The 16,707-nt window shown below is 37.2% G+C and overlaps 1 protein-coding gene across 6 annotated transcripts in view; it reads left to right on the plus strand.

The window, feature by feature from the left end:
• Positions 1-16,707, plus strand: part of TNRC6A (trinucleotide repeat containing adaptor 6A) — a 98,483-nt gene that overhangs the window by 32,098 nt on the left and 49,678 nt on the right. For 4 of the 6 annotated variants that reach the window (XR_004345593.1, XR_004345594.1, XM_032603742.1 and 1 more), the window contains exon 5: positions 15,213-15,596. The exons of the other annotated variants lie outside the window; for them this stretch is intronic. Coding sequence is in view for 2 of the 4 variants with exons in the window: in XM_032603742.1 (XP_032459633.1) it covers positions 15,213-15,596 (384 nt within the window). In the remaining 2 variants the exon portion in view is untranslated. The remainder of the gene's footprint in view (positions 1-15,212; positions 15,597-16,707) is intronic. 6 annotated transcript variants of the gene reach the window in all.

The raw sequence follows: 16,707 nt of genomic DNA on the forward strand, positions 1-16,707 counted from the left end.
ATTCCCTGGCAGTCCAGTGGTTAGGACTCTGAGCTTCCAGTGCAGGGGCCACAGGTTCCATTACTGGTTGGGGAACTAAGGTCCTGCAAGCCTTGTGGCATGCCCCCCCCCCCCCCACCAAAAATTTTAGTAAGAACATGACCAAATTAATTTTCTTAAAATTCCACTTTTCTCACACCACTCGCCTGGATAGGAATGTTAAGTTGTTCCTTGTTGCTTTGCTTCAAAACCAAACTCCTGGTTGACTTTCAAGTCCCGCTTTAATCTGACCTCCCATGATCTAACCAACTTGTTTCCCATCACTCCTTTATACTTTTCACATCATTCTTATCTTTTTCATGTTCATTCCTGTTTGTTTCTTTTTGATCCCATTTCTTAGCCAAGGATGCCTTTCAGCTTTTCTAACGCTCTCAGAACTCATCTTCTAGTGGATCTCTCTAACTGCCCTTGATCCTTCCCTTTCCATTTTCTTAGGATGTTGTGATGTGTATTAAGCTTGGGGCACTCACTTATATTCTATCTTAGATTTTTGACTGGTCCATGGATATTTGTTTCTTCAGATATGACCTTTGAGTACCTACTGTTTATATCCTTTCCAAATGTAAGTCATTCTTTTTACATCCATACATAAAACATGAACATATTTGAATCTTTTTTTTAGATTTTCCACAATTCTGAGAATTAGGCTGAGTATATGAAAGTCACTTCAAAATGCTTTATGTTGTTTTGCCAACTATTTTACTCACTTCATCCTTCTTTTGATGGCAGCTCCCTTCATACTTGGTCACGCTTATTCTGATTCATGAAAATGTATTTATTTTCGTGGTGTGTACAATATATGGTGTTTATGGCAGTGATTAGATTATAAATTTAGGAGGCTTGTGGTATGGGTTTGGCTCACACCGTTTTTTTTTACTAAACGTCATTTTGGAATAATTTATGACTTACTGAAAAGTTGAAAAGATAGTACAGAGAGTTTCCATATAGACCTCACCCAGTTCCCCATTATTAACATCTTACGTTTCTGTGGTACATTTGTCAAAACTGAGAAACTGACATACGTTGGTATTACTGAACTCCAGACTGTATTTAGATTTCATCAATTCTTCCATTAACTTTTCTGTTCTAGGATCCAATGCAAGGTAATTTGTTTAGTTGTCATTTCTCCCTCATCTCCTATGGTCTCCACACAGTGTTTTTATTGTTATCCTTTACATTTTTAATTGATTGCCAACATTTAAAAATTAGGAGAATTCACCTAATTCATTCAGGATTATAGTTTATACTGTCAGCATCATTTTTGTCTTTCTGTATTATAGGGTCTGTATAAAGCCCAGGTTTAGTCACATGTGGCTCTTAAGTACTTGAAATGTGGCTAATGTGACTGAGGAACTGAATTCTAAGTTTTATTGGACCGTATAGTTCTAGAGCCTTCTTGGTCGTTAAGAGTCAAGATTGTAGTGCTCAGACTGCATAACTGGTGAGGCCTGGCACTCCCTGTAGAATTCTGCCTTAATGAGCTGTTTCTTTTTCTAAGGCTACTGCCATTCCCGATCAAATAATACCTGCTGATGTTGCTCTCATTCAGTGGTGAAACTGTATAAAAGCTGGATTTTTGTAAGGTATCATAAATTAAATTCTTGACCAGCTTTCTTGTATGAAAACAATACGATGTTTATTTCTCGGTGCAGTGGACTCATGCGTCATCTCATAAAAATGTGGACCACTATAATGAGTGACATAATGAAATTTCTGAAAATTTTATTCTTACCTGTGACTTGAACTTGGAAAAACTGTAAGGAGCATAGCTATTTGAATGTTTGAATATTTGAAATTCCTTTCTAAAATATGTATATGATGAGTATCTCTTTGAAACAGCAGGGGAATGAAGCGCTAAAAAAATCACGGTGAGGTATAGGAACGGATGGGTATCCTGTGGACCTATACATTGTAAAGACAGGGAAGGACTGGGAACTCTATCAAGAATAAACGTCATTTTTTAAAAACAGCTTTCCAGCTCTGACACTGGCTTGTTTTGGAAGCATACTGATTGTACGTTCCTTGCAAAAGAATAAGCACTGTTAATTTTTGACAGCTAATATTTATTTTTCCGTCTGTCTATATCATGCCAGTGCTTTCTTCAAGTGGTTTCATAAGCAAGCTAATTACAGAGAATAGCAAACCCTAGAGCTCCTAAAGGAGATGAGGGGAGCCTGGGATGGAAGCAGGAATAGAGAAAATTTGATACAGATTTTTTGTTTTCTGGTGATCACATAGGGAAGCATAGTTAATTGTGGCTATTCTCTTTCCGGATTAATTAAAAACTCATGAGAATTGAATCAACATTTAAAACACATTTTTGTTCCTGCCATAGTTGGAAACCATTATTTGTATTCAATTCTAGCCTTTCTGTTTTTCTGTCAAACACAATTTCATTACTTAAATCCATTGATCTAGGGAGTGATCAAAATATTCAGGAGCTGTTAAATCAGCTGCATGTCACATCATATTGGAGGCGTCAAGATAGCTAACTCTGAGCACCTACTCCGTAGCATGGACTGTGCTTTATATTTATATTGTGCTTGATTATATTTCATTAGTCCAGGTGAGATTCTAAATATTTAATTACTAATAGTGAATGGGCACCAGTGATTCATAACACTGTACTGGAGCAGACCTAAGATCTTAATGTGCTAAGAGTAACTCTTAGCTATTGAATTTTGGGAAATGTGTGGGACCCAGCGAAGGCACCAGGGCAGCAGCCTGGGAACTGTGAGACTTAACACAGTGGATATTTAAAAACTAATACAGGAGTAGGGCTTCATCAGTGTGTACTAGCACAATATAAGCCTGCATTTAATCGTTTCAACAGCCCTATGAGAGTGGATAGTATTATCACCATTTACAGGTAAAAGGTTAAGTAACTTTCCTATTGGTTATGCAGCTGATTAGTGTCTGAGTAAGGGTTGGACTACTAAGCCTACTGGGCTCTACTGCTTCTTTTTCTTTGAAAATATCCCTGTAGTTAGTTACATGGAAGACAGAGCAGGAGAGCTACACTATTGCCCATGGTTTAATAACATGCAATGAATGAACTAAAACAATGCATCTTTTAAAAATATTACAGAAAGATCTTCTAACAGATTTTATAGTATTTCCCTGTTGACTGAGCACAAAGAAATAAATTAAAAATTGTATTACCAGCAACATTTTTTGAATCAGAGAGGTTTCGACAATTTTGTGATGTGTGAAGTGGTTGACTTTTCAGGAACCATTTAACATTCATGAAATATTTATTGTGTGCCCACCCTGTTTCATGCACTGTTGTGGTCACTGCTGTACATGAACAAAACAAACTCCAAGTCCTTGTCCCCAATGTGTTTCCATTCTCATCTTTGTTTTAAATGTTTTTACCTGTGATCTCAGCTTAGCACTCTGTTTTCTCCATGAGATCATAAGTTTCTCAATCACAAAGCCTCCTACAATAATGAAATTCAGGAACTTTGGTGGCCTGACAAAGGATCACTGTACTGCATACAGGAGAAAATTGAGGCGCAAATAGATTGTGACTTGAAGCACATTGCCTGACCTTATTCACATAATGGCACATGTAGAAAATGACGTTTGTGGGGCTATTGTAAACAGAAGAGGCTGCTCTCAGCTGAGGATGACGATCTAGAGAGTCTGGTCACCTGGACTCTGAAGTGCTGCTCCCCTCAGCATCCCTCTAACCGATTCCTGGCACACAGGTTGGAAAAGGTCTGCTGTTAGAACCGGGGTTCAGTTCAGTGTTTTTCTCCACAGTATGCATGGTAGAAACATGACTTTTGTACCACAGGCAGGTATTAGGTAATATTTGGAAGACCAGGTTCTGATTCCAAATGTGCCATGATAGAACTTCGGCTTTATGAGAGATTTTGAAGGCAAATGGGTACTGACCTAAATGGGTACTGACCTCTTTGAAGAAGAGGAGGTTGTTACTGATTAAGAATTTACTAATGGTGAATGTGTTTCTATGAAGATGTCTTTGAGCTGTGTAACAAAAAGATTTCTAACTATGCACTAACGGGAAGGGGGGAAATGGGCTTCTACTTCCATGGGAGTCAATAAAAAGTACTGTTTTTAGGTATATCAGAGTCACCATTTTTCCTTTTCTCCTACTGAGAAAGAAAAATGATTTATATAGATTTATACATGTAAATCTAGATTTATGTACTCAGGAGGTTATGAAGAATGCTAAGGACCTCTTTTTGTTTTAGGTAAGAACCATTTTGTCTCTACCAAATGTAGATGTGTTTTGCTTATAAATACTAATAAATTATTAAAATAAGTAGAAATTAAAGATTTTGGTGAATTCAGATGTCTGATGAGACTGGAGCAGGACAAAGGAGACAGGAAATAGATATGAGAAAAGCAGAGATTACTGCAGTTAACAAAGTAAACTATTGTCAGAAACTAGATTCAGAGACTAATGAGCCTATAGTTGTTGGAGGCATCGTATGGTTGTGTCCTGAGCCCTGAGATACTCTACTTGGGCAACAATTAGGTCTTCAATTTCAAAGAAAACAAATCAGGAGTCATCTGGTTTAAATTTTGGAGTAGAAGTCAGGATGGATTCGCAAGAATAGCTTTATCAGTTATAACCAGGTAAAAGAAAGCTCCAGACTAGGAAAAAACACATGATATATCATCTTTTTCACTTTTATATACTTGTAGTTCTAATTAGAATAGTAGCTGTGCTTCAGAATGCTTACTAAGAGCTCTCTTTCTCAGTGCCAGTAGCCTTAGTGAAAGTTCGCCTGATAAAATGTTACTTAAAGGCAGCATTTTGCCAGAAGTGAAAAGCATTGATTCATCTAATAAGATAATCCTGGAATTTTTGTGTAAACCAGGCATAGTGGTTAAAAGTCCAGTCTTCTGAGTCAGATAAACTTGGATTTGGATACTGCCTTTGTAGTTCTTATCTCTGTGACCTTGAGCAAGTACTGTAACCTCTAAACTTCGGTTTGACTCTGTTAAAAGGAGATAATCCAGGTTACTTAATGTGGGAATGAAATGATATATAATATAGAACATGTCACTGGAGGGTAGTTAATGCTGAGTATGTGATAGATAACTTATAAACGCTGGTTAGAAAATTTTGATTTGTAGCTTTCAAAGACATTAAGCCAGAATTAGTCATTCCTTTATTTTTGGAGAGTTTGATTTTGCTCTTATAAGTAAGATGAAAATGTATACTAGGAGGAACATTAGTTTGGGGGTCAGATTTGGTTTTAAATTTTAGCTTCGCCATTTACTAGATGTTTAGTCATGGGCAGCCTTCTTCTGCCCTTAGTTGCCTTATTGGTAAAATGGAAGTAATAATTCAGATGCATAGAATCATGGTGAGGATAAAGAGATATTAGATAAATTGTGTGGCATCCAACTGATACTTGGTAAATTGTAACTCCCACAACTGTGGTTTTGCAGTATCCTAGCAACCTTTTAGTCCATTGAAACATCACATTAGCAGTTTCCCCAGTCATTTCAGAGTTCCTCCTCACCCAGACGATAACTGGCTTTTTCCTCTCATTAAAGTAGAACCCAACCCAGCATGGGTGAATCACAGTGCAGTGTCTCTGCCACAGTGCAAGGAATATGTCTTGCAACATAAGAATGGGATATATTATCTTTATAAAATCTGTCAGGCCAAAATTGGTATTTTATTGCTTTAAATATAAATCAATTTGTTTATTGATAAAATGGAGTATCATATGTTTAATTGTACTTTTTTGCTCTTATGAATTGCCCATTATTCTCTACCCATTTTCCTCTTGGGCCTAGAGTTTTTGTTATCTATTTACATGAGCTCTCTGTATAAGAAGCTCATTAATATTCCATTTAATGTGTTCGATGAAAAAATTTCTAAGATTATGAACTGTATTATATGTTTGAGGTTGTTCTGAGGATGAGATACCAGGTAGAAATATCTAAATATCAGACCCCATAGGGGGTACATATGCAGAAGACGCAAATATATGTTTAGAAGAAGGAAAGCAAAATTAAATAACATTTATATTCTTAGTTTAAGACTCCGGTCCTAAACTCTAGTGACTCTGTTGAATGCTTTCCTATGTTAGGTTTAGCAGCCTTAAACCAAAACAGTACCTTTCCCCCTTTGGTTAGGGAAAATTGGGGTGGGCAGTGGGAGGGGGGTAGGGAATGGATCCCTTGAACTTGTTCCAAAGGACAAATATTTTCCAGTTTGCCTTTTAAATTGGAATAAATATATACACACAGACACCTTTGAAAAAATAAAATATACTGCATAATTTTATTTGCTCAAACTTAACAATTTTTACTCTTTGATTTCTTGACTCATTTTTATGCTGAGAAAACCTACCGTTTATTCAGATTTTAGAAAAAGTTTTGCCTGTGCTTTCTGAAAGCTTTAAAAAATTTTAGCATTGTATAGTCTAACTGTTTAATTTATCTGAACTTCATTTTTATATATATTTGGGACCATTTTTTCTAATTAAAAAATCAAATTAATCAAAAATTAAATTTAAAAATTCCTTTATTATATAACTTTTGCAAACTTTTTTTTCCCCCCAGTGTGTTTGGGACGTTTTTTGTTGTTGCTGTTAGGTAATTGTTAGGTATTATCTTTTGTTTTGGACTCAAAAATGGAAGTCAGAAGCTCTGTAGATGCTGCTACAGTATCTAGTTTTCAGAATTTACTCAGAAATGAGAATCACGTGATATGTGCTTTTAAAAATACAGATTCTGATTTAGTAAATCTGTGAGGCTTGAAGAACCTGTTTTTGTTTTAAACACATGCCCCATAGCACTTTTAATTAAATAAATTTGGGGATCACTTCTAGAATTGTTAGTTATGAAAGAGAGACGTGAGGGCAATCTGACTTTTTTTTCCTTTTTTAATTTGATTTTTATTTTATATTGGAGTATAGTTGATTTACAGTGTTGTGTTAGTTTCAGGTGTACAGCAAAGTGATTCAGTTATACATATACATGTATCCATTCTTTTTCAGATTCTTTTCCCATATAGGTTATTACAGAATATTGAGTAGAGTTCCCTGTGCTATACAGTAGATGACTTTTTTTTTTTTTTTTTTTTTTTTTTTTGCTGTGTGAGGGCCTCTCACTGTTGTGGCCTCTCCCGTTGTGGAGCACAGGTTCCGGACGCTCAGGCTCAGGGGCCATGGCTCACAAGCCCAGCCGCTCCGCGGCATGTGGGATCTTCCTGGTTCGGGGCACGAACCTGTGTCCCCTGCATCGGCAGGCGGACTCTCAACCACTGCGCCACCAGGGAAGCCCATGACTTTTTTTTTTTAAAGCACGTGCCTCTGCCTGAAAAATCTTTCATCATCCCCCTTTTCTGCATCTCACATATTTGGACAAAATTTGATGGGCAGATGAACCAAGATCTTGGGAATACCATATTGTGAGTATTGTATGGGTATCCTCTAGCTCTTAAAGAAGATCTGTATGTTAGAACAGATGTACCTTGCCTAAGGTGTTTTGCTGAAGAGCAGAATTGGTTAATAGGGTGGTTTCATCCAGAAATTTATTAGTGAAGCTCGGTGGAAGAATTTACTCAGCTAAACCTAGAGGATTGTAGAAGGACAAACCAGCTATGTTCCTCTTTGTGTTGGTAATTTAAGATGGGAAATTTTGGGTAGGAAGGTAAGAGTTCCTTGAAGAAGCAGAGCTAAGACCCAGGAAAAGGTATATTTCTGATTTCTCTAGGATTTTTGAACATGCCATTTGCTGTTCTTGGTGCTGGGACCACCACGTGGAAAAAGGAAGAAGAAGTAAGAAACCTGCACTTAGTGAGCACATGTAGTGTAAGGCAGGGGTCCCCAACCCCCGGGCCTGTTAGGAACCAGGCCGCACAGCAGGAGGTGAGTGGCAGGCCAGAGAGGGGAGCTTCATGTGCGGCTCCCCATCGCTCGCGTTACTGCCTGAACCACACCGCCCCACCCTCGTCTGTGGAAAATTGTCTTCCACAAAACTGGTCCCTGGTGCCAAAAAGGTTGGGGACTTCTGGTGTAAGGAATGCCTAAGGGTTTTATGGGAGTGGGGAGGGGATGTTGTCATAAAATACTTCTAAGATTAGCTGAATAGAGGGGTAGTGGGGGGTGATGAGTTGTTTCCTAGGAAAGGTGGTAGACAAAGATTTTCAAGAAAGGAATGTCATGAAAGAGCATGATGCCTTTCAGAGAATTGGAGGTATTTGATGCAGAAGAGGAGATGTGTGTGGATGTAGCAGGATATGAATCTGGAAAAGTGGTAGATAGGGGCTGTGCTAAGGACTTTGCATTAATTCTGAGAGCACTTTAATAATATAGATAATGTGGGGCAGAGAGATGATAGATTTGGGGAGAATGAAAAGGGCGTGGGATGAGATCAACACTTAAGCCAAGGAGACCAATTAGGTTTTTGCAAGATGAAATTGATAAGGGCCTAAATCACAGCAGTGACATTGGAGATACAAGGATGCATTTGGATTGTATCAAGGAGATAATTAATCTATTGGACCTTTAGACTGACTGGACCTAAAGGGATAGGGAGAATTTGAGAAAGATGTCCCTGCTTTAGTAATTAGATAGATAGTGAGGCCGTTTACTAAAATAAACAACAGCGCTCCTACTTCTCTGGCAGTGGTAACTTATTCTTGCCATAACTTCTCTTCTTCTGTCTGCTATTTAAACCTATTCTTTAGGTCTTGCCATTTCTTATTTTACAACTTCATAACTTCTTTTTCTACCTGTATGCTGAATCCTAAATCCATATTTTTAGTTCAAACTTTTACTAAATTCTAGAACCATATATTCAGTAGCATTCTTTTTTTTTTTTTTTTTTTTTTGCGGTACACAGGCCTCTCACTGTTGTGGCCTCTCCCGCTTGCGGAGCACAGGCTCCGGACGCGCAGGCTCAGTGGCCATGGCTCACGGGCCCAGCCGCTCCGCGGCACGTGGGATCCTCCCAGACCGGGGCACGAACCCGAGTCCCCTGCATTGATAGGCGGACTCTCAACCACTGCGCCACCAGGGAAGCCCTCAGTAGCATTCTTATAGCAGTGGTTTTCATAGTTTACCCAAGGGCACCTGAGAGGCTTCCTGAAGCTTTCATGAGATCCACAAGGTTAAAACTATTTTCATAATAACAGTAGAAAGGCTTTGTCTAGCCACTTATTCTCTCATGAGTATATAGTGGAGTTTTCTAGAGGGTACATAATGTGCAAGTCACAACAAATTGGATGCAGAAGTAGATGTGAGAATCCACCTGCCTTCTGTTAAGCCAGATGTTAAAGGGATTTGCAAAAATGTAAAACAATGCATACTTTTCTTTTTTTGTTTTGGAAATTTTTTTTCAAAAAACATCTATTTTTAATATATAAAGGACTTTCTTAATGAGTCAATAAATATTTTAAAATTTTCTTTGTTTAAATTCCTAGTATGGTAAATATCTATAGATGTAACCCACATAAACAAAAAATTTTTGGTGTTCTCAGTAATTTTTTTAAGTGTAAAGGGGTCTTGAGACCAAAAAGTTTGAGAGACTGTCCTATAGTAATAACAAACCTAACAATTAAAAAAACTAAACTCATTTTCACATACTTCCCGAATTTAATTTTTGTCTTCTATTTCATATCTTGGTAAATGGTACTACTGTCTACTTGGATTCCAGGCCAGAAACCTGGGGTTCATCCTAATTCCTCCTACCTTTTTTTACCCAGATGGTAATAGTAATCACTAACATTCATTGAGTACTAACCATGTGCCAGGTACTGTTTTTAGTTCTTTACATCTATTATCTTGTTAAAACCTCACAAAAACCCAATGGGTGTAGGTATTAATACTTGACTCTGTTTTACAGATGAGGAAACAGGTACAGAGGGGATAAGTACTTTGCCCATGGTCATGTAGCTAGTAAGTTGGAGAGCCAAAATTTGAATCCAGCCAGTCTTTTGAACCTTTACTTCTTTGTTCTGGAACAGTTTATGTAAGATCGATATTATATATGCTTCTTGAGGATTTTCTTTACATACTCCCTGTAAAGTCATCTGAGCCAGGTGCTTTTTAGGGAGGTAAATCTTGCAGGATCTTTCAGTGTCCTCTGCTGTTATTATTCCATAGGATCGTCTACTCCTCTGTGAGCTCATTTTGGTAAATTATATTTTACAGAGCAGAGGCTGGAAAACTACAGCCTGCAGGCCAGATCTGGCCCACTGCCTGTTTTTTTTTATGTGAAGTTTTGTTGGAACACAATCATATCCATTCATTTGCGTGCTGTCTGTGGCTGTTTTTTTGTGCCACAGCAGCAAGTTGAGTAGTTGCAACAGAGACTGTATGGCCTGCAAAACCTAAAATGTTTACTATCTGGCCCTTTACAGGAAAGATTTGCCAAGCCATGTTGTAGAACACTCAGTTTAGCTGGGTTTTCTGTTTTATTGGTATAGATTATAGTATTTTCTTGTCTTTACAGAATCTCTATATTTGAAGTTATGTCCTTTCTTCCCCAGTACTATTTATATTGCTTCTTTTATTTCCCCCATTGTTTGGGATTACGAAAATTTTGTCTGATTTATTTGTAACAGTGTTAATGTTGGTATTCCATCTTATGCTGTGCCCTACAACAATTTAAATAGCATTTAATTTAGAGATAAATATCTCTTAAAAGTATGCTAGTTAAAAAAAAAATGAAGAAGTATGCATGGTAGTGTTGATCAAACTATGTGATCCTGATTGATGATTTCATAAATTTCTCCACTTCTATGCTAATTAATCTGTTTTTTTCTGCTTCTTCTGGGATCAGTGTTAAATAATTCCCTCCTCCAGTTTTTCCAATTATTTAATGAGTTAAGCGTTAAGGAATATCTTAATTTTAGAAAATCATCTCTTATTTTTTTTCCGTTTTCTTTTTTAAAAATTAGGTTAATTGGTAGTTTACTTTTTTCATAGAACCATGCCTTGGATTTATTGGTTCACTTATTTGCATTCCAAAAAACTTTTATTGAATCAACAATGTAAAATATTCCGGAGATTAAAATGTAAAATTATAGCATATTTTGTTTATACTCCTTTTTTATATCTGTGTCATATATTTATTCAAATCTTTATTTGCTATTGGTTCACTTTTAAAGTCATTGATTTCTACTTTTATTTTTACTGATTCCTTCTTACTGCTTCCTTTAGTTTGATTTTTAACTTGAGTTGGTTGCTTCACATTCATTCTCATTTGTTGAAGATAATTAAGTCTATGATACCTTAAAATTTATTATGTGTATTGTTTTCACTATTTTTTTAATATAATTCTACAGTTTTGGTATTTATTTCCTCTTCAACTCAAAATTTATTTAAATAAGGCAGTTGTATTTGCCTGTGTTTCTAGTGTGATGCCATTGTAATCCAGAAATACCATCTGTATTATTCCTACTTTTTGTAATTTATTGATGTTTTCTTTAGTGCTGGATGGTTTGTGTGTGCACTTCATGACTGTTTCTCGGGTACTTGTCAAAAAAGGTGTTACCTCATTTCAAGATATATGGTTTTGCTTTTTCTCAGTTTTTCTTTTCTGTCCCCACTTGGTTTACATGTTTTGATACTAAGATTTGGTATATAAAGGTTCTTAGCTGTTTATTTCTTTTTAGTTTGTTTCTTTTATCAGTATGCAAAATCTTTATAATGCTTTCTCTTTGAATTTTAAAAGTCTGATATTTCATCTAAGTTTTGTTAGCATTTCTTGTTAGTATATCTGTCTCTGTACTTTTTTCCACCAATTTTCCTGTATTTTGTTTCAGGAGTGATTTTTGATAAGTATATTCCTTAAGTTTGTTTTTTCTTTTCTTAACCCTGTTTAAGATCTTTTATTAACTAGTTAATTTAACCCACTCACATTTTTATTGATTACAGATATTTTGAGTTTTATGCTTGACATTTCGTTTTGTATTTCATGTTAACCACAATTTAAAAGTAATTCTCTTTATTGCATATTCTGTGTCTGTTGAATGGATCGTTTTGTCATTTTTCCCCCTTCCAACGGTTTAGATATTTACTGACATAATAAACCTAAATTTTAACTACACATATACAGCAGCGAAAATTATTCAGTATTTATATCTGTTACCCAGCAACTCCACCCTTACCCTGGCACACCTACGTGCACTGTTAGCTTCTCCTTTACTCTTTACTACTACATCCCATGTTTGCATCTGAGATTTTACCTTAGATTATTTAGTATTATAGTCAGTAGTTACGTGTCTTAATGTCTTTACTGGTGTCAGTGAAGTTTTCTGGCCCTAGAAACTAGTATCTCTTTCAGCATTATTTTCCCCATGGCGCTTTATTGATAAGAAATACAGGAGTTCTTTGAATTTTTGAGGTAGGTGTGGGATTGCTGGGTGACCTATGTAAATACTGCTTCTGAGTTCCTAGTCACTTCTGAAGTAGTGTTAGGGTTCTTATACATGTCTTCATGTAGGTTATTCACAGTGTTTGCATGTAGGATATCTTCTAATTCCTTGAATGTATTAAACAACACTTTCCTGTTGCTGTCTCACATAAATAACATCTTGTTTGGGTATTAAATTGTTGTCACAATCTTTTCCCTTTAGTAATAAAGTGGCGGACAAACTTGTATTTTAGCAGTGGGTAACTGCACCACTTTAAGGTTACATTCAATTGCCAAATACCATACTGAGCCCAATACTAGGCATGTAAAAGCTGAGTCAGAGTTTTTATGTGCCTTATAATTTCAGTTACATATACTTGATCTTCTTTTGGTTTCAGAGGTACTTTAGAATATTCTAGTTCCTTATTTTCCTCATGACAGAGGAATATACATTATTGTTACATTCTGGGAGCATGAAATTGTCTAGGAGACAGAATTTTCTACATAAAGTAATTAGACCTAGAATGCACTTGGCCCAAATGCTAATAAGAGGCTTTTCGGTTTGCCTTCAAGAATGGAAGGAATTCCAAGCAATAGATGGAATGTTTGTGATTTTTCAATGTAATTCCTCCTGGAATACAATTTTTTTGTATTACTTTAGAAAAATCAAAATCAGATTTTAAAAAATAAGAGGTCAAGATTATATACGGGAATAAAAAGTATCAGGATTAGTGATATAGACTAAGTCCACCATTTCAGAGAAAGAAGACAATAGTGAGGCTAAACTGTTAAATGAAAGGTGGCTCTAGATCTGAGGGTTTGTAAGAGGAAGTTGGGTGGCTGTTGGAAACAACCCATGTGACCAGCACTTTATCACAGAATCGTATACATTTTAGGCGTTTGATAAATATTTCTTTTATTTGGGCCACAGTAATACCTTTTGTTCACTGAGTGTTTACATTATTCTGGGTACTAGATCAAGACTGTCTATACCATATAGACAAGGAAAAAGACACAGAAATAGCGTAGCTAGTGAGTGGTGGGGTTGGAGCTCTTAACTCTTGAACAGTTTTCTCTGAGTGTCCTCACTGATCACATGGAGACGCATCACTTTATCTGACAGTGGCATCTGTGAAGATGCATCAAAATCTCAGAGAAACATTAAACTGCTACAAAAGTATAAAGTGGTATTATGCCAATCATTAAAAAATAGGCACTCTACAGGCATACCTCAGAGATATTGTGGGTTCAGTTCCAGGCCACCGGAGTAAAGTGAATATATATTTTTATTTTAAAAACTAATAACTTAAAACTGCCACACACAAAATGATAAAGTGAACGTCACAATAAAGCAAGTCACAAATTTTTTTGTTTCCCAGTTCATGTAAAAGTTATGTTTGCACTATCCTGTAGTCTATTGTTTAATAGAATTATGTCTTAAAAAATGTACATACCTTAGTTTAAAAATACTTTATTGCTAAAAAATGCTAACCATTATCTGAGCCTTCTGTGGGTCATAATCTTTTTGCAGCGATAACATCAAAGGTCACCAATCATAGATCACCATAACTAATAATAATGAAAAAGTTTGAAACACGGCGAGAATTTCCAAAATGTGAAACAGAGACACAGAGTGAGCAGGTGGTGTTGGAAAAAACGGCGCCGATAGACTTGCTTGATGCAGGGTTGCCACCGACCTTCCATTTGTAAAAAACAAACAAACAAACAAACAAAAACAACCCACCACCATATCTTCTAAGTGCAATAAAGCGAAGCACAATAAACCAGAGTATGCGTGTATAGCCTTGTGTTTGGTGCTCTGTAAACATTAATAGATTTAACCTTAGGATAGCTCTGCAAACAATAGGTGTTATCCCTCTTTTACAGAGGAGACCACAGGCTTGGGTTTTTACAACTTGTCCAAAGACACAAAGCTTACTAAAGGCAGAGCTGGGATTGAAACCTGGGTCCATCTGGCACCAAAAGTTCATATACCACTCTGCCTCCCTGTAGTTTTAGAGATGGGGTATATTTTCACTGGTTTAGAGCATTTCCCTCAGTTTATTTACTTATTTAATCTCCTTTAGGAGTCCAGAAATTCACTGTAGTCTCTGATTGTTCATACAGTAGACAGATAGCTGTTTTTCAGACTTGTTTAAGACAGGGTATCTAAGTTATTTCTCCAATTTTGGTTAGTCTCATAGATTTCAGTCTGTGATCTTTGTATATACATCCCAATTCTGAATTTGTCTTATTTGATTCAGGCTTTACATTTTAATAACAAAAAACAGTGTTAACTTTGCTGTTTTGTAAGGGAACTAGCAGGATTATTTTCTACCCCTACTCTGTGTTGTCTTTCAAAGATGAAAAATAGGGACCAAGCACATTAAACATGAGGCAGATTAAGAACAGTTACTGGGGAATTGAGGATTCTTTCGGGATTACGGAAACTTGACTTGTCACCTTTGTTATTTTAGTTATTGTGAGTTCCAGAGTTGTATAAACAGTGCTTGTTCTCTAATTGGAGATAATATGGGAAGGAGATGGTGAGCATGAACTGTCATCCAGGACAGGGAATGCTGACTGGTGTCCATTCCCTTATCAGATAGGTAGTTAGCAGAAGTAAAATTTGACGCTTGGCAGTGATCCTTCTCAAGAAAACTGGAGCCCGTGAATGAGGAAGGATATCCCTGCACACGTAAAGCTTCTGTTCCTTTAGGATTGTTTTTCTTAGTGCCATTTTACTTAGATGGCTTGCAATGGAGGTGCACTTTACTGGCTAATCTTTTCCACCCCTTTTCTTTTGTTGGGATTAGTGCCAGAACAGATAAAGCCCAGTGTAAGCCAGCCTCAGCCTGCCAACTCTAATAACGGCACTTCCACAGCAACCAGCACTAATAATAATGCCAAGCGAGCCACAGCCAACAATCAGCAGCCGCCGCCGCAGCCGCCGCCACAGCCCCAGCAGCCGCCGCAGCCGCAGCCACCACAGGCCTTGCCTCGGTATCCGCGCGAAGTTCCACCTCGATTTCGCCACCAGGAACATAAGCAGCTTCTAAAGAGGGGTCAGCATTTTCCTGTCATAGCAGCAAACCTGGGATCTGCTGTTAAAGTGTTAAGCAGCCAGTCAGAGAGCAGTGCTTTAACAAATCAACAGCCACAAAATAACGGAGAGGTGCAGATCAGCAAAACCCAGTCAGGTGAGAGAAGGCATTTCTTACGAGACTCCAACTGTCGTCATTAGCAGTGTAGCAAGTTTATAAACTCATGCCTGTTTGGTGATGTATTTGTATTCATCAGTATCTGTGTTGTAAAAATAAGAATTCTATACAGAAGTTATGAATGGGGAATCTGAAAATGTTTCCTGTAGGTTAACTAGAGCTCTCCCTCCGGATCTTACCCATTTTAATATACAGCTTATAGCTAAAATTGATTATAAGACTATCGCTAAAATTGAGCACCCCCCCACCAAGTCACGTGCTGAGCAGCTGTGCGCGTTATTGCATTTAATCCTCAACAACCCTGAGAGGTGTAAGCTGTTCTTATCTCCACTTTTCAGTAGAAGAAACTGAGGCACCAAGACAAAAATGGCTTGAGATCAGTTACCACGTGCCGTAAAGAGACTACCACCCATGAAAATTCTGTTCAGAGCACATGCATTTCAGTTATTGCCTCAGAATGGCTTTTCTCAGCTCAGTAATGATTGTGAGGCAGAAGATAAATCCAGTATGTGATTACAGTTTTCTCAAAGCCCAGTTTGTTTTGATATGTTCTGACGACTGGTTTGTCCATTCACTTATTGAACTATTTTGGCACTTTTACCACAAGTCATATAGAGAATTGAGGATAATCAAGGTTCCCACACATGAAAACAGTAGCAGACTGGTAATGAACAGAGTCTCTAGAGCCAGGTGGACCTGGTTTTGAAGTCCTAGTTCCACCATATACCAGCATGTGTGACCTTGGCAGGTTACTTAATTGTTACGTGTGTTCGAGTCTCGTTTGAGCAGCCTTTCCTATCTCAGGTAGAATATTCACTTTCTACCTCTATGCTCTCTTATATATACCAGGAGCTACTCTACATTGTAATATGGTATTTCACAGCTAATAAGTAGCAGAGCCTGCACTCACATCGAGATCTGTCTGACTCCAAAGCTATGTTCATAACAACCGTGCTTTGCTTTGGCAGCATATTGGTAGTGATAGGTAAGGAGGAAGAGGGCACAGATGTGATTTTTCGAGCATAGGTAATTAGAGAAGCGCATTATTGGAAAGGATGCAAACTTAAATTATCAGCCCAAGTTAATACTT

The sequence above is a fragment of the Phocoena sinus genome, chromosome 15 (assembly GCF_008692025.1).
Source record: "Phocoena sinus isolate mPhoSin1 chromosome 15, mPhoSin1.pri, whole genome shotgun sequence".
NCBI lineage: Eukaryota > Metazoa > Chordata > Mammalia > Artiodactyla > Phocoenidae > Phocoena > Phocoena sinus.